Here is a 21,057-nt window from a genome sequence, read left to right as displayed (position 1 = left end):
CCAGGATTAAGTCATAGGCAACAACTAAAGTCTCTTTGGACCAGGGTCTGCTAACAGACTTCCAGTCAACCAGCGCCCACCCAGCCTTCACCAGGCAAGAAATAGCACGACCTCTGCAGATATCAAAAGGACCAGAATTTCAGTGGGGAAGCCTCCCTGGCACCTAGAAAACAAGAACCCCCTTCATAGGAAACATTGATCATTTGATGTATTTACGTGCTAAGTTCACAACAATGAAACAACATCGTTTTGCAAAAAAAAAACCAAAAAAAACCCAGAGAACATGTGCCCAAGAGGGATCCATTAAGCAGAGACTCAGGCAAGAAGTAGGTGATCCAAGCGTGTCTCTGCTCTGCTTCCTCTGCAACGGGGAACTGAGGACGAGGACTGAACCAAGTCACTAAGTCCCACCAAAACCATCTACAAATGGTACTAAACAGAGCTTGTGTCTGGCATGGTCCAAGTTAAGGCCATTACTATTGCGAGAAGTGCACTTTAAAAGGAACTTGCAGTCCATCCGGCTTAGAGAGAGAATACCCATTTGTCATTTTCTTGCTTATTGACTGCATTTGACAGGAAATGTTAAATGATATTTTTTCACTTACATCTACAACATGAAAGATACACTGAAGCTACATTCAAATTGTTTTGTTTCAATAAGTAACTGCATACTTTATTTCTGTAGACAGATTTTATATTTATAGGTATCTAGATAGATTTTACACACATCTATGTATATAAAGGCAAACACAGACACATATATCTCGTATTAAGAAAGAGAAAATACATCTTTAAATCCTCTATGAATACTGAGCCTGCAGCTACAATGAAACTCTTCTGTTAGGAGGGGTGAAACAGTCACCAGATGAAAGTAGATTTTGAAAAATTTTTAGAGCCCAGGGGTTCATTTTTAATGAGCCGTTACTTTAAGTACTGCATAAAAAATACAAGAAATTGATAGTCCATTTAGCCTGCACTATACCTAATGCAAAAGTCATTAAGATGCATTATTCTTAATGTTTATGATATGATCAGTAAGTGTACAAGTCTTTTTTTTTTGTTTTTAAAGTCAAGCATGTCCATATATCTCATGTGATACAGTTTTCAAACACCTATGCTTAACACAGGAATATCACGCTCTGAACTTAATACAGGAATATTGTACTGGGAACACTCCAGCTTACCTTAACACTTTGATAGAAACAAAAATACAGAAACTGATCAACATGGAAAATACCAGCATTCGTTATACTATACCTACATAGGATAGCATGGCTTTCATTTCTTCATCGCTTCTGACTGTAATCCGATCACCATCCTCATCTTCATCTAACAAAGAAATGTATTACATTCATGAACAATGGGAGAGGGATATTTACAATTTTAGTATGTAAGGTTTTTACTTGGACGTTTAGAAGCAAACAAAAATACTAAGAATGTATAAGCCAACTACACAAGTAACAAGATACTCTTAAATAATAATGTTTAACCACTCCAAACATTAATTAACAAAGACCAGAATTACATCTAAAAAGGGGGCATGAACAAAGTGCTCAAAACTTTGGTCTCAACAGATTTTACTGCCAGAATCTCTCCAGAAGCCAAACACTTTACACAGGCTGCAATTCCCCTTGCTGAAACCCGTCAAGGTACTAAGCAAACAGAAAGTCAAGTTTCCAAGTGTGCTTCTATCCTCCCAGATGGATTTAAGTTTTGGCAGCTTCTTTCATCAGAATTACTAGAAATTAAAATAATAATAATAATAATAAAAGGTCTTCCTCTTCCTCCCACTAAAAACTTCTGGTCTTACTGTCAACCCCACCTCAACCCACCTGCCCTGTGTCAGGTTCCTCCCACCCCTGTGCCCCCATGCCCGTTAGAAATGCATGGGCATCTCTGCTTCTTCATGACACAGCAACACTGACTTAAAAATGGTAACTTCTAAGTGGACACACATCTGCAGTGTTTATACAGAGAAATTTAGATAAAGTTCGTGAACGAGCAAAACCAGTTGAGTTTTTGTTCATAGTGCAACTGTGGGCAAAGGGGAAGCAGAAGTCAGGAGCAGCAGCATCAGGAGATCACGGTTTCGTGACGATGGCTCAGGCACCGCCACATCGCGCAGAAAAGGCATGTCTGGCGAAAGGGAAGAGGCTGCTGTAGAGACAGAACCAGAGGAAAGGGAGCGAGATTCGGAAAGGCTCCAGCAGAGCAAAGCATTCAGAAAGAATTATTAATATGAAGATCTGAAGGAGGAATAGACTTTCCAAAGACATATGGCGGGATTCAGCAGGTGCAGATTTACCAGGGGGGCTCAATCCCCCCCCATTAGCACCAGCTGGTGCAACAACACGCTCCAACATCCCACGCAGCAGTCGCTGAGACACCCCATGCTGTTCCTTCACTCCGATGGGAGCAGTGTCCACCCTGTCCACTCCTGCACCAGTCCTCATGAAAAGCTCATACACTTTCACCGACGGGAGACCTGCACCAGTCACCAGAGGAATGGAAAGACCCCTCCCCTCCAAATCAGTTAGAAAACGTTAATTTATTTTTATTGCTCTAGCTTTGGGGGAGAAGGGAGGGGTTAATGATCTGTCTCCAATTTTTGCCTGCTGCAAATTAAATATCTTGTATAGATACTTATTAAAAACAAACGAAAAAACCCAAAAGCAAAGCCCATTGGTATACAGCCCAGTGTTACATTTTTTTTTTCCCTTTGGACAGGAAGTTCTTTGAAAATAAAACAAGAAACATCAAACTGATACCAAAGAACAGCTGTCAAATTTGCACACTTTTTTGGCCAGAAAACATTTACTGTGGGGAATTTCAGCCATGAAGGCCCATTTCAGTTGGGATATTTAAAAGGCCTGAGACACCCACCTCTGCCTGAAAGCTGATGGAGCTCACTGTGTCAGGACACGTACACACACATGAGGACAGACAGACCAGAACAATTCTGCTCAGGCTCCAAGCTGCAAGCAAGCCGGTCAGAAAGCCATACGGCTACAAAAGAAAAGCACTCTGCCCAAGCTAACCTGCACTGGGAAACCAAGAAGCAACACCACCACCCCCACCCCCCCCATATTACAAACACCTGTTAAATACCAAAGGGTGAGGACATGGAGATGAGCAAGTGCATTTACATGGCTTTGGGACCAGAGCAGAGGCTGGGGCAGTCTGCCTGTCCGTCCCCATCTCTACAGATGTGCTCTAAATCGGTGAGACAGGAGCTCTCTGCAATCACAGCCCCTGCATATCACATCAACATAAAAAGTGCCATTATGTCCCTGGATGAATACTCACTCTTGCTCCTAGTTACATACAAGAATCTGGGAAGAGATCTGAAGTCAACAAATCAAAATTACCCGAAAAAAGGAGTTTGCTCATTTTGCCTCTGAAAACCTAGCAGGTAATTCTGAGGCTCTAACAAGGAAAGAGCAAAGCAATGCAGAAGACAGAGCAAAACAACATGAGACAGGTAAGAAAGGAAAAAAAGTAACACAAAAACCTCAGAATTACACTTGAAAAATGTACTGGCAGAGAGCTGTGGGACACTGGAAACCTGGAAGCTGGAAGAGGAGGAACTAGACAGCACAGCTATGTCCTACAAGAGCCTTGTCTCATGGAAATTTAACTGCTGAACTGCCAAATTGCTAAAACTGCTTGCTAGGGTTACCAGCCTGCAGCAAGCCATGAATGATGAAAAGATTAAGAAGAGTTAGTGAGTTGAAACTGAATGCTTCCTTGCCTGGAAACATTTTAGGCAGAAAGGAGGAGGAGTTGTAAAACTGCTACCTGGCCAAAGCCCAAGTCCTAGTCGCAGTGTGTAACAGAGTAAGAAAGGCTGAAGAAGCAGCTGTTGGAATAGTGAACACAATGCACGCCATGCATCAACAAGAAGGGATCAGAGTAAAACGCAGAGGAGGGGAAACATATGACAGAGGGAGATGAATACATGGAGACAGAAGCTGTTAAACAGGCCTGGCTTGAGGGAACAGACTGAGCTGGGACCACGAAAAAAAAAAAAGTGGAAAATTCTTACAGTCCACTTGCAAGACATTTGTAACAATCACACAACATTCATTTTCAATGATTAAGAAATTAACTCCAAGGTTCTCAGAACTGCAAAATTCCTAATGGTGGTACAAAGGGAATAAATGAAAAACACGTTGATGAAAAGGCAGAAAATGTTACCTGGCATTAAAAAAGCCAAATCTAAAAGAGCCAGGCAATGCTTGTAAAGAGTAAACCCAGAAGCAAATACATCTCATATCTGTGCAGAGATCCTTTGCCACCCTACCATGACATTTAAGTGGGCACAGCCCAAAAACTAGCTCAATGTGACACATGGGTTCAGAAAGATTTCCAGGCTTCTCTGCTTGCCTAGAGCACAGCAATACGATTTTCCAGCACATTAGGGAAGCAAAAGTAGAACCAAAAAATCCTACGTACTGGCTGGATTTTGCTAATGTCACTTAAAATGGAGGAAGAAATCCTCACAAGATACCAAATAGAGTGCAGCAGATGGTAAACAAATATTATGAAGCAATCTTCACAAAATCTGCAGTGTGTCACAAATATACAAAATGGCAGAGTTTGGATAAAAGGATCATAACAGGCCATATGTTGTTAGTGATTTTATTTTTAGCGATGTGTAATACAACAGTGAAATCCACATAAAGGTCCAACAGTAGGAGAAGTGCAGCCCCAGGTAGGAGCCGCAATGGATGGTACGCTGTAGATAACAATAACTAAACAAACAGTAGAGGAGCCTGCACTGGATGGCAATTATCCACATCCAAAGAAGCAATGAAGCAGGTGAGAACGAAGCTTAAGCTGGTAAAATCTAGGCATTTGATATGGAAAAAGTAACCAGAAAAATCGCACATCAATATACATAACATATTTTAGATGCCAGTTAAATGGCAGGGGAAATGGTTTTGTGCAGATGTAAATGACAGACTAGAGACATGAACTGAAAGCACAGAAGCAGATGTTAGAAGACACAATGAAATAAGTATTTCGAGGAAAGTTCTACACATGGTACCATTAATATGGGCTACTGCCCTGATTGCAGCGACTGCTACTGGTGCATGAAGTTCAAACAAAGCTAATGTGTGATGTGGGAGGTATGCAAAAGAAATATTAACATATCATAAAAAAAAATAATGGCAAGGTCTGAAGCCTGATTTTGCTCAGGTCTCTGTAGAAAGTCTTGTTTTAAAAAGCAAGGCAGAAGAAATATCGAGGCTACAGAGAAATAACACTTATAATCTCCATTTTCAGGTTTCTGGCGGTTTAGGAGGGGAAAACACAAGCATATGAAAAGAAAGATTAAAAGCACTAAACAGTACTTGAAGAACCATAGAACAATATTTCCTTTGATTATCTACACACAGAATTATCCATAAAGCTCTAAAAAGGGGAGAAATGCTAATAAGAACGCAAGGCCAGGTCCTATCTTCTTGTAACTGTTCTCTCACCTTCAGCATCACTACCTTACTCATCTAACACTTCTAATCCCCTCCAGCTCTCTCTTGCTATTTCATCTCTATCAAAGGAAAACACAGATTTACATAGAAAAAAATAATAATAATAAACATTAAAAGGGAATAGCAGGAGCTCTCTTCACTTGGACGGAAACTCTAGCTCAGTATCTTACCCCCTAAGACACAGCTGTTTGACTCCCCTTTGTAGCTTATTGCTCTCCAGACAGGAAAAAAACCCTGGTATCGCTCATAAAATAAGAACAGGCTTCAAAGAATAGAGCTGAAATAGATAATTGCAGATATAGGCCTGAATCTGCACTAAAATATTCACCGAGAGCTTTCCTAACTCAGCCAATGCATCATACAACCACCTTCATGAGGTGCAAGTGTCCTGACTGACAACGCCAACAGACAGCTTTCTCAGACCCTACACAGAAGCTGTTTTTCCCAGCTTCTCAACCAGACGCACATGGCCTTTCAGAAGTTATTACTGCTGCCCAAGTCTACCCAGGTGTCATTTTCCTGCAGCTCTCATACCTCTTCCAGGAGCTGAAGCTGAATAACTACTGACACCTCCTGCTCTTGCACAGGAGACAGAGAAGATGTTGTATTTAGCTTCAGCCCAGCAGAAGGAAAAAAGGAAAAAATAAAAACGCAGCAGTCCTTCCAGCAAAAAACAGACATTTGTTCCAGTGAAAGGAAACATTAATTTCTAACGCTGCTATATTTGGTACAAAGTCCGTATGTTGTACCGTATTTCTGTAAAGGCTGCTGCTCTTTTGGTTTCTTCCAATGGAGGATTAAAATTTTAAACTTAAGACCTACAGGTACTTTATACTTTTCATTTAATTCCAGCAATATAATTGCAGTGAGGAGTAAGAGCACGGTAAGGTCATGCTGGTAATTAAAGCTATATTGTAGAAATATGCTCATTCAAGATGTGATTAAATAATAAAATATTGCTTAGTTCAGTATCATCATTAAACTTGCATTAATGCATAAATGTTTAACCGTAACATATAATGAACGTAAACATTATTTATTTAAATAAATGACAGCCCTATAATGTGACAAAGGAGACAGTTTATACAAGTCATACTTACACTCAAATGCTGTTGTCGTTGCATCTGGCAAAACTTGACCGATGACATCCTAAAATATAAAGAAGAATTAGCTAATATATCAAATGGGAAATGCCTGAGATGATTTACTCTAAATCATCTTAATGACTCCCCAGCTGCACGCTGTAGACTTAAAGACCTGCTACTCACCACTGCCCCAAAATTACAAACTTTTTAGCACACAACACAAATCAGTACAAGCCACAGCACTCGTCTTCATCGCCACGTTACCTTGAGGAAAACTGTTTTCTTTTCAAATAACTCAATCATAATTGCAAACAAGTCAGTGTGGTCTGTTCTTGCAGTTTAAAAATCGATTTTGTCTGTAGGTTATAGAAAAATGTACATCTAACTCATCGCAGTCATAAAAAGAGGTTTATGAATGGCTTTTTTACTTAAGAAAGCACGTTTTCTCTCTCAGTCCTGCTTATATCACCCTGATTCCTCCTCTTTGCTTCCGAAAAACTGCCCTGGTCCTCTCTCCCACTGCAACGTAACCTCATCACACAGCTCCATCTCCTGCCCTGCCTGCAGCTCAGGAACAACTGGGTAACAGACAGCTCTGAATGGGTTTAGGGCTGCCATCATGAATTAAAACAGTAGCTGTGAGCCTGAACAAATTTTTTGTTGCTTTCACTCCACAACTGCCCGGGAAAGCGGTGGGACCCAGCAGCCACGTCGAGCTGCCTGCTGCTGCCTCACAAAGCAGTGCTGTGTCTCAAGATGCTCTCCACTCCACGCAAGCCAGAAAGTTTGGAGGGCTCTTAGTCATTCTTAATTAGAATTTAAACTTCTTCAAAACTTGGTAGAGGGATGCAAATACATAGGCTGCCCTGAAGGAAGTAAGGTTAAAATACCCGAAGAAGTGAACGCACCAACCTGGAAGGCAACCTCCAGCCTCGCCGTTACGACAATACCACGCAATCCCTTTCCTAAGGGATGTGCAACTCGCCTACACAAGCCCATCACAGAATATACCAAAAATATCCAAGTGTTACATCTCTCTGTTATTTTTTGCTAATACAAGTCTTTCCTCTACAACTAAACTAAACTGAGAACATTTTTGAATTATTTTTTTTTAGCCTTTACATACAGCATTTACTCAAAATTCAGTGAAAAATAGCTGCTCAGACTGAAGTCATCCTGGCCTCCCAGTGCATGTGCTGTTGTCAGCCTTTGTGAGGCTGCAATATGTCATGTCAGGGCACGGCATAAATGCACAGCATGGCTTTTTCCTTCCTGCTGCCTGATTTCTCATGTCACGCCATCTCTCCACTGACAGTGTCACGAAGTGATTAGAAATTAATGAACAACAATATTTATGGTAGTACATACCCTGTGAGCATCTCGGGGTGCTAAGCACCCCTTCTCTCCCCATATCAAAGCTTTAGCGATCACTGTCTTGTCACTTTTGATTTCTCTATTTTTTCATTTAGTCTAAACATCGGAAATGAAACATTCTGTGCAATGTTAAAGAGACACAATACAATGAGAAAGCGGCCAAGCAACCTGAAGATTTCCACAGAGCTTAACCGAAGCAAATAGTATTTCTAAAACTTTCTCATGTTGCCTTCTCATTTTAAATGTTAAAATAAATCAATAGTATGTAATTTAAACTATTAACTGTATACAAAAGATTTGCAATACAGCTTGCTTAATTATGGAGATTGTAAATTTGTGGAGCAAAAAAAAGGAAAAAACCAAACCCCTAACCCAAAACATTGTCATGTTAACAAAAATTCTCCCATTTAAATACTTCTACAGGGTTTGACAGCTGTCAGCCCTCTGTCAAAAGCCAGCCAAGCTGTAAAGTCTTACCTAAACAGAAGACTGTGCTGTTAACTAATTATTTCTAAATCCATTTAAACGTCGAAAATTCCTCAGCAAAAACACTTTAATTGTGTTAGAATTAAGCCACTTGTAAAAAGTTCTTATGTGGGCACACAGATGCTTCCATGAAAGGGATTTTAAAATTGTTATCAGAAAAGGACCCTAGTTCTGGGGTATTTAAAAACCGTATTTAAGAGATGTGTAAGGATGGCACTCGAGGACGGTTCCAACAGCTTCAAATGTCTGCTAGGAAAGCTCCAAGACTCCCAAAGCTGTGACAGCACTAAAACAGTGATAACAGATCTTTTTTATATGTACGTACACATTCTCAGAATAACTTGTTCTATATATCAGGACTTCTTTAAAATGAGTAATAACCAAGTACATGAATTTTTGAACTACACACCGTAACTGCCTTATACTAAATAAATAGTTGAAAACCCTACCAACTGCCACAAAAAACTTTGCTCCGATCAACTTTCAGTATTTCTATGAAACCAACACATCTGAGAAAAACTAGCCTTGCAGAGAGGGGGGGTGTGGTGGGGGCGGAATTACACCATTACTCTGTTGTTATGGTAGTATTTTCATCAGTTACATAAGACTTCCATCCTCAAACATTCAGCAGACCTCCCAGCGACCCAAGCTTAAAGGATTACTCTAAATTTCAACAGATTATGTGTGTGTGATGGTTTTCTACTATCACAACAGAGGTCACAAACAATAATATACTACAACTTGTGGACGTGGTTCAAGTGGGCTCACATACATGATAGCTTCTATTCCATCTTACAGAACTGAAAAGCTTCTAACAACAAGGAGAAAAATCAGGGAACAGCAGCTGAAACAAGAACTCCATCAAATCTGCTCTCTAGAAGAGCTGTGGAGCACTTATCTCTCAGGCGAGAAAGCAGAAAATGTGAAAACACTGCTTTAAATGACAGCGTAAATATTGAAACCATGGCCCTCACTGCTGCTTCAGTTAAAACTTGTTTTATCTCAGTACAACATCATGAAGTTATCCTGAATTAACACCAAGTGCTTAAATACTCCAGTGACAGGGGGAAAACGAATCCAGACAGCCTGATGAAAAAAATAAGCTTATTGTAATTCATTTAGTGGTGCCTTTAAAATAAATCTATTTACTGGTAACTTACAGGTCTGCAAAGCTGATATACACAGAACATATTTAAAGTGACATCATGAAGAACAGCTCTTAGCACCTTTGTTTAGGAAAGTAATCAAGCAAATGCCTAACCTAAAGCATACAAGCATTGCCACTTCCATGGGTCAGGTACCGTCCTACCGCATCAAGGCCAACCACCACCAGCGTCAACCTGCAGCTATCAGGCTTTCAGGTTGGAATACCTTCTACACAGTTTAGTACCTTCAAAGGCTCCTCCAAGAGACAGTATTAGAGCAGCTGAAAATTAAGAAACATGTCATTTAGTGTGTAAGGCATTGCACTGAGCATCTGACTCCAACAGATTATTCTATGGCTATGGACAGGATATTTGGTGACTCTACTGCAGCTTCTTCTCTGAAAAAGGAAGATGGAAATACTCTTGCATGCCAGACTGAAATGCTGCGAGGCTACACTCATTTGTATTCATGAGGCTGTACACACTTCTAGGATGCTAAATTAACAAAAATCAGGTTAAAAAAAAAATATCTTTCTGTTCTCAAAGACAATTTTATGGGGCTTTCTTAATAAAAAGTGGACCATGGGACCTACCTTAGGAGGAACAACAGCCTTACTACACAGGTAATTCCAGGCTCCCCCAAGCCCCTAGTTCCCACTGATGCTAGAGACCTGGGGCTACGCACTTGGGTTTTGGAACTGGCTAGCAAACGTGCTTCTACAGTTCAAGGCAAGATAGTACTTCCCACAAAACCACTTGGACTGCAGGTACACAGAGCAGGCTGGAGCCTGCTGTGCTCTGGACAGCACCACACAGAGCCAGATCAGTACTAAACAGGGCAAACTACAGGGATTATTCATATCTTGATTGTTCCCCACACAGCAGGAGCTGAGAAGAAAGGGGTACCTTGCAGTCCTGTATCTTCAATTTACAGAGACGTGGACAATAAGGGAAACAGTGGGGTCTGACTGGATTATTACTATTCAGTCATTTACCTTAGCAGGGAACATCTCAGTTCTCCACATTAACTTTAATTGATACTCTTAACAAATAAGCCCTCTGTAACTGCCTACCAGGTGAGTGGAAATTACAGGGAAGGCTGAAGGACAGCAGAAGACTGGGTCAGCCCTACTCCTGCTGTCCCCACCACACTTGGGGCTCCTCCCCAGCTACGTGTGGTGCCAGATCTACCACACTTTAGTGTACGGAGCCTTACTTCATTTAATTTCTGTAGTGACCAGACAAATTAGGCACGCGTGTCCTGTGATGGCACATCCTGAAACACAATCAGTTAGACAAATGAGGGCCTCGAGACAGTTCGGACCTTATCAAACTCCTTAAGATTTCACAGTCCACAAGAGAGGGTTTTTGACATGAAAACAACAATCATCAAACGGTACTACTGCACAGATGCACTCCCAACTGACACTGTCATAACATCCGTCATCCCCACATCTAAGATTTCCACTGATGACAAGAGATGTGTCACCACCTACTGACTCACCATACATAACCCAACACTTCCAGGTAGGACAGAGGTATTGCTGTCACCCCTACCATCAATGCAACAGCCTAACAGGGGGTAACTGAAAATTATCATCACCGACGCAGAAGTGACCCGATGCAGACACCTGTCCACTTCCACTTGACAAAGAGCTGGGACATTTCAACCCAGGAACCGTTCATATTCTTCTATCAATATGTAGAAATAATTCAGTGTGCAGAAGGCCAGAGACAGACCTGCACCTGCAGAGAAGCTGGGTGAAGCAACCCACAGGTGATCTGTAGCAGCCGCATCTTCTCAAAAATACTGTTAACAGTCATCTCAACCTGCACCATGTAGGGGAGCCAAGAGCACGCACGGCCACCCACCTGGCGCAGTTCTCCAGAGTGCTCTGCTGGGCTACATGAAACAACTGTGTACCGGCACGCACCCCACCTCAGCAGCTGTGCCTGCTGGCGCAGAAGTGCCAACAGCACAGGCACGGGACATCACCAAAGGTTTCATGGCTGCCTCAACACACAGACCTTCCTACACAAACGTCACAGAAATTTGTGAAGAACATCAATGATCACCAACGTGAGCGTAACAGCAAAAACTGAGATTTTGTAAGAAAATCAGCAACGTATGGTCTTGTCATGCTCCACCATCACCTGCTGGTTGGAGAAACTACCACCTATGAAGCAGGAAGCTCAACCTGCTCATAACCAGAAAAATACATTTTACGAAGTCCAGAAGATGTACTAGACAGCTGTAAACAAACAAGATGGGCATCAAAATTGGGTGAGGAGGGGGAAGAATTAGAGACCCCTTTTCTCAGTGACTTCAACAGCAATGCAGAACAAGATGAGCGTTGCATTAGCCAAGCCCACCTGCAGTTCTTGGTCTTTGAGCGGGGATGATTTGTGTGAGCAAACTCGAGGCTTGCTGATCACAGGAACTGCCCATCCAGCGGCAGGTAGAATGCTCTGTATGATCCGTTATATCACAGTCCTTCTGTCTTGATTTGTCATGCTGATTCTATAACAGATCCCCTACGTAACTGCCTCCCTAAACATGAGCAGTGAAAAACTGAGTCCTGAGACATGCCAAGCTGAAGACTTGCCTGACACGTTCTCCTCCCTTTCACACTTAAGCGTGGCCACAGCTCTCAGAAAGCATCACTTCTACATGACTGGAGGTTACTGCAGGTGTCAGTGATTTTGGTTGCTCCTCAAGGTCCTGCTGTTGCGCATTGACCATAATGACTCTTAGAAGCACTTCAGATGTCAAGGGCTCTGTCAGGCTCCCTCCTCAGCATGCTGGAGCAAATTACTCAAACTTGCAGCAGGGCATCTCACTCTAGATCCGAGTTCAGTACTTTGCCCTGATAAAACTAATAAATCAATACAGGTACAGCCTATTTGAGGTACTCCAACAACTGTACTACAGTACTTCAGCTTGTTTGAGAGCTGGCTCCAAAAGGCATGCTTACTTTTAGTATTGTATCACAGCTGATCACACAAGTTCATTTTACCTTCAGGTCGAAAAGGCATCCATTGAACCCAGCAGCAACCTGATGGAGCAACTGTTGGAGCTACAACAGAAACTGCAGGTGCAGAGCCTCACAGGTAAGATATGGTCCAACCACTGAGTTACAGCTGTGCTGCCTGAAGCCTCCTCTGGCTTTAGATACAGGTCCCATACCTCACTGCTGTCCCAAACAAAAACTCCTAGAGCAGCTGTAGGGTCAGCACCCCTGTAGTAAACCATAGGCTCCGGTTCCTACTGCATACACAGTTTAAATTTCAATGGCACTTTCTTCAATCTACTTGTTAAACAGACTACACAGTTCAATTTTAAGGCACACACACCCCCAGCTGCTTTTACACTGAAGCAACAAGGGTGAAAACTAAGAAGCAAAATGGTTTTCTAAAGCCATGCCTTCAACCTGGCAACATTTCTCTACTTTTAAGAAATACAACCAAACTTAAATTTCCAATAATTCTAAAATGCCAAAGGACAGTCCAAGCGTCATCACTTTATTTGGAAAAAAACCCCTAGGAAACGTGAAGCAGAATGTGGAGTAAACCTGGCCCAGCTTTGCACCACTTGTCTCTGAAGGGTAGGGTGGGTTGTCTCAAGCTTGCTGTGTAACTGCTAGAAACGCACAGCAATCTCCAAGGGGAAACTACCCCTCGCAAAAATGGCACCGATCCATCAAAAGTTCTGCTCCCTCTCCTCCATCTATAGAAAGTCTTGGATAACGCTAAATGTTAGGAAGAATGAAACCTGGAACATCTGGAGCCATCCACTCCAGTGACCTCCGCAATCTTCCACAGGCCCCACGTCAAACATTTTGCATCAAGTCAACCCCTTAATTCCCGTGTGTCTTCTCAGTAAAATGCAGCACATTTCAAGAAATTTGCAGAATCTCTCTCCAACATTTATAACAACAGAAGAAATCAAGTATGCACATGATCTGTGGTATGGAAAGATTTTTCTTTAGAGAACTAGTGGCACATGGAGTCTCTGGCAGTGATGTGTTACGTAGGAAGATCAAGGCACGCTGGAGTAAGTAAGCGTGAGCTGCATGCAACGATTAGGCTTTTCTTTGGGCTAAGGGTGCAACTGAGAAGAAATGGTAAGTGGGATAAATATCCGCTACCACTTCTGAGTAAACGGAGGATCCTTGTAGACTTGATGTGCAGAAGCAGCGACAATAACGCAGGCAGGGGTTGAGGGCTGTTCAGGGCAAAGGTGACACAGCAGACCCAAGGCAGAAAACCAGGCAAGATCGTCGCAAGCAAGGGCAGCTCGAGCCCGCGTGCAGAGCGCACGGTGCCCGTGCCCCAGCCAGGGAGGCACCGATGCCCAAACTCCCGAACAACCCCCGCAGTGATGCCCGGTGCCCCCCCGGCACGCCGGGGCGCAGAGGCGCGGGCACGCTGCGCGCCTGGCCCTCCCGCACGCTGACCCTCGGAGCAGCCGACCCTTCGGTGGGCTGGGGGCCACTGCTCGGGTCCCCCTGACCCCCTAAAGCACCGGGGGGCACCGACGCTGCCCCAGGGCTGGGATTTTCCTCAGCCTCCCCCAGAATCACTTTCCCACTAAAACTTTCAGGCGCAGACACGAGGCAGCAAAAAGCCCATTCCTTAAAAAAAGACCCAACCGCCTCACAAAACCACCTTTCGCCTTCCAGGGGGGATTTTTGTTACCACTCCCCCCCCCCCCCCCCCCCCGCCCCGGGGCAGCCCGCAGACCCCGGGGGCGGCACCGCGTCCCCCCGCCCCCGGCGGGACTCACCAGCACGTCCCTGAAGAGCAGCTGAGGCGCGGAGTGCACGGTCCAGTCCACGGCCCCGCCGTCGGGGATCTTGATGCGGATGACCAGCGCCTGGCTCTCCATGGCGCGGGAGGGGCCGCAGAGCAGCCAGAGCATCCCCGCCCCGCCGGGCTCACATGCTGCGGCGGGCCGCGGGGCTGCCGAGCCGAGCCGAACCGAACCGGGCCGGGCCGAGGCTGCACCGCCCCGCCTCGCCCGCAGGAAGGACTCGCTGCCCCGGAACCAAAACGCAGCGGCCGGGAGGAGGGAAGGCTGGAGGAGGAGGAAGGGGAGGCGGCGCCATGTTGCGGGGAGGAGGCGCTGAGCGGCCCGGGCAGCGGGCAGTGAGCCGCGCCAGCAGCGATATAAATTATTCCCCCCCCCCCCCCCCGTTATGCTTCTACTTTCAACACTGTTGAGACAACGAATCAAAAAGAGTCTGGTTCGGACTCCCGCGTTAATTAAAAAGTGTGGAAAGTCCCCAGTGCTTCGAAATTCAGAGTATCGAGCGGGAGCCTGCCCCAGCGACAGCTATTCCTGAGGAACTCGGGGGGGGGGGGGCTTTTGCCCTCGGGTTACCCCCTCCAGCAGCCCCCAGCCCGCAGGCCCTCGTGCCCACCAGCAAAGCAAACCCGTAAGGTGGGCCCTTGGGTGCGGGCCTGCGGTGTCCAGGCGTCGCTAGCGCCATGCTGCCAGCAGCTCTGCCAACAGCTACCGCAAACCTCGCCCTGGTTCCACATTACAGAACGCTCAGCTAAATACCTCCCACACTGATGTCCAGGTAAAACTCCTTCATCAGAGAGTTTTTCCACATCTGTTCGGCACCGCCTCTGAAAACAGGCCGTTTCACAATGCAGTCTGCGTCTCAAAGCACAGCTCTGACGAAAAAAAAATACCCTTGTTAGAAGCTTACAACCAGTGTCCTCAGCAGCAGAAAAGAATGGCTCTGCACATGGGCACGACACCTTTGTCACCTCCGCAACTGCAAGCCATGATATGCTACACTGAGCTTTTAAAAGCAAGCAGCTTTTTGCCCAACAAAAGTTGAAGGGATGTCTCTCCGCTCCACACAGCTCTGCGGCACAAAACTTTCCGGTTCTTTGTAGTGGGAGAAGAACATCTACCTCAATTGTAGGCTATTGATCTGTATGTTTTATCACAACCTCTCACATTATCATATATGAAAAACTGGGCAATTTGAGTTATATTATCAATTTAGAGGGGGGGGAAATGGAAGGTATATTTAATTCCTGAAACATCAGGCTTCCTCATGTTAGAATTGTACTTTCTTTGAGCTTTAGAAAAAAAAGGACCTTTCAATGGCCATTAGCAGAGAGAAATTCTCTCTCTGTTCAATAACTTTATAATTTAGTTCCTACACTAGAAATTAATAGAGCCCCAACTCCTAAGTATCTAAGGGATTGGTGCTGCCCACACAGACGTCTTTCTGTTCAAATGAACCTTTTACCTGCAGTCCCTGTATACCTTTCAGTCAGGTTCATTTCAATCAGATTCATTTTCTATTAAATTTTAAAGAATAGGATACAAAATCATAGAATTTCTATAGAACTGCAATTTTTCTAAAATGTCTTTTTCATTTACAAGACTATGGGGAAAACCAACTCAATTTGCCAAATTTGCATAAATATTATGTAGCTTTTCCAGGGCTAATCATAACCGTAATCCTCTGGTCTGATTTGTGTTGATGCAGCTGTAATCAAACTCCAAGGTTTTTTATATCTTAAGAAGTACAGCACATCAAGCACGTGTTCCTTGGTACGGGTTTGGTTTTGCCACGTATTTCTTTAAATCCCATGTTCCTAAGAACGTTTCACTCGTAACTACACCAATATTTGACAGTTAACATTTATCATCCTGGAGAACTTCTGCTATGAGAACAGAACTTCACCAAAACCTGGTTTTGTATTTTTCCTCAATGTTGGGGCAAAATCTGTGTAGCAAGAACACAGGTATTTTTTTAACATGTATCATAAAATATTCTTAAAGTTCAGTATTTGACTGCCCTAAGTATCTCCTCTTAAAAGGTTTCTGACACAGGAAGTTCAAGAATTCCAGAAAGCCATATAAAAAAAATAATTAAGCAGTCTTATTTTCTCCACTAAATCCAGATGACACGCTGTCAGCAAGAAATATGCATAATTTCCTATTTAGAATTACGTATCCAATGTTATTGTCTATCCACAATGAAATAACATTCAAAATCTGCAAAGAAACAATATCTTAGTTCTTTAATTACAGCAGGATCGTGAAGCTCATGACTTCTATAAACTCTATTTTTATTTGTGTTGGGGAAATATCCTCCCGTCACTGCCACAGACTTCCAGGCTGGTTTTATGCTACAAGTGCAAGAAAAACTGTCTCACTGCAGTCTGCTACTGCTCTCTGCTGCTTTCCATTGCGGTTAGAGAGGACAGAGGAGATCTGGAGATGGCCACGTAAAGAACGTAAATGTTTGTTTTCAAGGAAAAGCAGAATGCTGACTCAGAAGAATACTAAAATTATTAGATTTGCCGTGATGCGGAATCTCACAGGAGTATCAGTGAGTGGTATGGAAAAAATGCTGTCCCCCCACTGATAGCCTGGAACATGGTTATCATGGTAATTTGCAAGGCCCTCAAAAAGTAAGGAAGTTATATGACTTGTTTCCTTCTCTAATTCCCACTGCAAAGGAAGTTATCTAACACAACTCATTTTCTATCTTTTCAGTATCACAGACATCACATAATTAAGTTTTGAGTCCCTCTACCAAAACTTCATAAAAAGAAGAGGAAGGAAAGAGAGAGCCAACTCCCCTGGCCCTGTTCGTGAATATTCCTGTTCCAGGACCTGTATCTATGAGGTTTTCCTTGCCATTGGTGGGGGGATGTGTGAGCTCAGTCTCAGGAGTGGATCAGGCTGATGCAGGTGAAAAAATGCAGTGCTTTGAACTCACATAGTGCTCTTTACACAGCTTTTATTTACATACATGCTATTTTTATAATAACCCTTACAATATACCCACAGTAAATATTCAGTGGAAACAAAAGCAGGTAAACGATGCCAGTTGCACTGGGCCCTATCAGGACTTGAAATGCACTAGAACCACCATTAGGACCCAAAACTAATTTCCCCTAGTCCTGTGCTCAGACCATTGGATAGAAGGACATGAGGCACAGGAAGGAAACTGAGGACAGACTCAGAAAGTCCTGTGTTTTCATTATAGCTCCTACTGAGCACTTCTGGGAAATCTTAACATCACTACTGCTAGAATTTGCCCAGCTATGACATAGGAATAGCATGCATTCACCATGTAACAGACTAAATAGTTAACATGTTAACTACATGTCCTAAATGTTATTCAACATGTTAACTATTAAAAAATGTTTTGGAATACTGTATTACCAGTGCTGTAATTACATGTAATTCAGATACAGTATAAAAAACAGACTGAGGAATCAGAATTTAAATGCCAATCCTTGGTTCACTAAATTCAGCTTAGCATCTCTGCTTCTTCCCTGTACCAGTTTCTAGATAGGTATTATAAATAACAAAGGCCAAACTCTTCATTTCCTAAAGAAAATGGCACCTGATCACTTTAGTAGCATACATTTTCATGTCTTTTTTTTGTCAAAGAGATTAATGTATAACTTTCTGTGTTGATAAAATAATGTTATTATGGTGAAATTCACAATTTTTTTCTTCCCACATCTTCAGATTGCCACTGAGTGCAGCAAACTGAGTTCCCTTAGGCTTATGAAAAAAGTAGGTCAACAGCGTCCAGGCTTTCTAAACATACTCTTCTCTAAAATGTCTCTCCTAGGAAAGAATCACCCAAGTGTACCAGCTTGATCAACACATGTATAGATTAAGATCACTTAAAGCCTGCATTGCAACTTGCAGAAAACTAGCTGTCTCCCTTCCGTGCCTGCCCAGCACATCTTGCAGTCACTTTGCAAGGGCTTGAAGAGGCATTAACAGTGTGCACAGGCTCTCGAGAGTAAGAGGTAAAGGACCATTTGTCAATCAAATATCAGGAAATAAACTGATCTTACTTTCAATTCAGTGGGAGCAGAATCTGGCCTCAAATAGATCTTTTAAAACTTTCTCATAGCAAACTCTTCTTGAACTGAAAAAAACCCGAAACAGCAAACTTGACTTAGGATGAATTATTAAATGTTTAGTTCTTGCTTTAAATTTTGAACGTATTTTGAAGCAAAGCAGATTACAAAAATGTTTTATATATATTTAAAGGCTAGATATAATATACAATTACTGAAAAATTACAACGTAAACTATACCAGTTGGATTGAGCAAAACCGGCTGTGTATTGTTAATGTTACTGTACCTTCATCAGACCAGCTTCAGGGTCTGCATAATTGTTTTTCTGTCAACCTATAAATTCTTGAGTAACAACAAAATTATTGTGATTTTTCTTACTAAATAATTCATATATCACAAAGCATGTATGTAACCAGGCCCATGAATCACTAAGCATATAACAATCATATCTAATGGCATTTTCTTCTTGTAATAAAAATTGGTTTAACTTTGTAGTATTTTGTAATCTTGGTCAAAAAGTTAAAGTGTTCTTTAAAGGTGGTCTACTTAGAAATTTACATTTTAAACTTCAAAGTTTCCCTGATCAGACTTTTTTGTCTGAAAGATTGCTTTTAATCATGTTTTACAGTTTTAATTCTATTAGGATTATTAATATCACTGAAAGTAATAGATTGGTTTTGTAATGAACTAGAACAGGGCTCATAAACTGTGCTTAAAGTGATGCAATTGCTATTAAAAATCACTCTAATCCATATGTATTCTACCTTAGGAAGCAAACAGCAACCATAATGCATCCAAACTGGCTAAATTATAACAGCATATTCCATCATTTCAAACCTTAGTGGTTTTCTCTGTATTTTTTAAAATGCTGAACAGATACATATTTGAGTTTTCTGTAAGACAACCTCATCACTGAAAATGTTAATAATTTGGATCATTTATAACTTGAACTCAAAAAAAATTATGATCTCACAGTCTGCTGCAGAAAGCTTTCATGCTACGTGGATATCATTACCTTCTAAAAACCTATCACAGTGCATTTACTAGAACATTATGACATATTAGCATAAATAATTAAGGTTAAACTACACTTATGTATGAGTAATAAATACTTTGTGATGCATTAGCCCTCTTTATTTCAGCTGCATTTATTCACTTACTAATTCACAAAGGTCAGTAACTGACACTGTGTCCCAATCATTAACGCAAATTTTCATGTTCTACTGCCCGCGTGCTTCATTGAAAAGACTTAAATGCAAACACAGTAATAACATCTTATTCTTTTCTTGAAATAAAAGAAAAAAAATCTTTTAAATAAATTTGGAATATATTAGTGACAATTTTTATTCTACACTCCCCTTGCTGTAATGCCAAAGCTGCCGCTTTTTTTAAGGTATATTTAAACTGAACACTATAGCCCAAGAAAGCATAACATGACATCTACTTCCAGAAATATGTATATTTTGAGATGAAATCAAGAAAATGCTCAGAATTAACAGCTTGCTTTTCTGTAGCAAACATGATTAAGGACTTACAGGAAAAGCCAATTTAAATTAAATGGCCAAAGTAAATAATATATGAAGCAAAATCTCCTTTGTTTCAGCCAAAGTTGGTCTACACCAGAGGCCTAAGGGCATTCAACTATTAAGAAATACCTAAATTTCATTCAATAATAATGTGCATCAGGGAGACCTATAATTATAGTTTGCAAAGAGATTTAGACATCAAGGATCTTTTCACTGTGATTAGATTCTCGAAGGGGACCATTTAGTCAACTCACATTTTTCTACTTTGGTTTTCTTGCCTACATAATGATGCCGATAAATTCTATTTCATCAAAAATTTTAAACCTCTCCACAACAAAACGCAGTAACACTTTTGAGCGCTACAAGAATGAACTCGGCATTCCTGTCCTTTTCCAGAAAGCATTAGTAATGGCAGGACTATCAATAGTTTGAGAATACTTACAGCTGAAGAGTACCAGGCTGAGCCAAGCAGCTTCTTAAAACCCGGCTTTTTTTGCTCATTCTCAGTCCTGTTCTAGACATCCTTCCTACTAAATTGATGGCCTCAATCCGAACACTACTCCACCCCTTCTATTCTACTGTAACTATTTTTGCTAGTCTTTAATTTACTCAGTACGTTTGTCAGAGAATGTTTCAACTCCATTGTCCTGTAAGAGCTACAGAAGTTCCACATCATTGTTATCCTTCCCTTCTCCAATTCCTTTAACCTCAGCAGCTAAAGAAAAATAATAATAATGAAAAAAAAACTTTTCTCTCTGCTGATGAGTAATTAACTTGCCTTCCTTCCCAACTGCTACCAAATTGCAACTCCTTTGAATAAGTGAATTAGCTGATAGCAGTGTACCTTCCTGTAAGAGCTCAGAAAGGACAATTTCTTGCAAATGATTGACTGAAATTAAGGATGAGGTTATTGATGTAATTATCGTTTTACAGATTTTCAGTATTCCTACTGTTCATTGAGCACAAATGAGCTTGGCAAGCCTAAGCTAGCACACCTGGAAGCTCTGACTTGCATACAAGCACAGATACATCACTTTGAGATAGTTCTGTGGTTGAATTGGAGATACTGCTGCTTTAGCTTGC

The 21,057-nt window shown here is 42.0% G+C and overlaps 1 protein-coding gene across 5 annotated transcripts in view; it reads right to left on the bottom strand.

Annotated features, from left to right (window-relative positions):
* MAP2K5 (mitogen-activated protein kinase kinase 5) overlaps positions 1-14,631 on the bottom strand; it is a 140,913-nt gene extending 126,282 nt beyond the window's left edge. For all 5 annotated transcript variants that reach the window (XM_056345546.1, XM_056345547.1, XM_056345548.1 and 2 more), the window contains exons 1-3: positions 14,372-14,631; positions 6,596-6,644; positions 1,262-1,329 (exon numbers count right to left, since the gene is read on the bottom strand). In XM_056345546.1, coding sequence (XP_056201521.1) covers positions 1,262-1,329; positions 6,596-6,644; positions 14,372-14,506 — 252 coding nt within the window. In that variant the 5' untranslated portion in view covers positions 14,507-14,631. The remainder of the gene's footprint in view (positions 1-1,261; positions 1,330-6,595; positions 6,645-14,371) is intronic.
* Positions 14,632-21,057: the final 6,426 nt, after the last annotated feature.

This window comes from Falco biarmicus, chromosome 7, assembly GCF_023638135.1.
Source record: "Falco biarmicus isolate bFalBia1 chromosome 7, bFalBia1.pri, whole genome shotgun sequence".
In the NCBI taxonomy this organism is placed as follows: Eukaryota; Metazoa; Chordata; class Aves; order Falconiformes; family Falconidae; genus Falco; species Falco biarmicus.
Note: the sequence above shows the minus strand (reverse complement) of the source record. Positions and strands in the feature narration are given on the sequence as shown.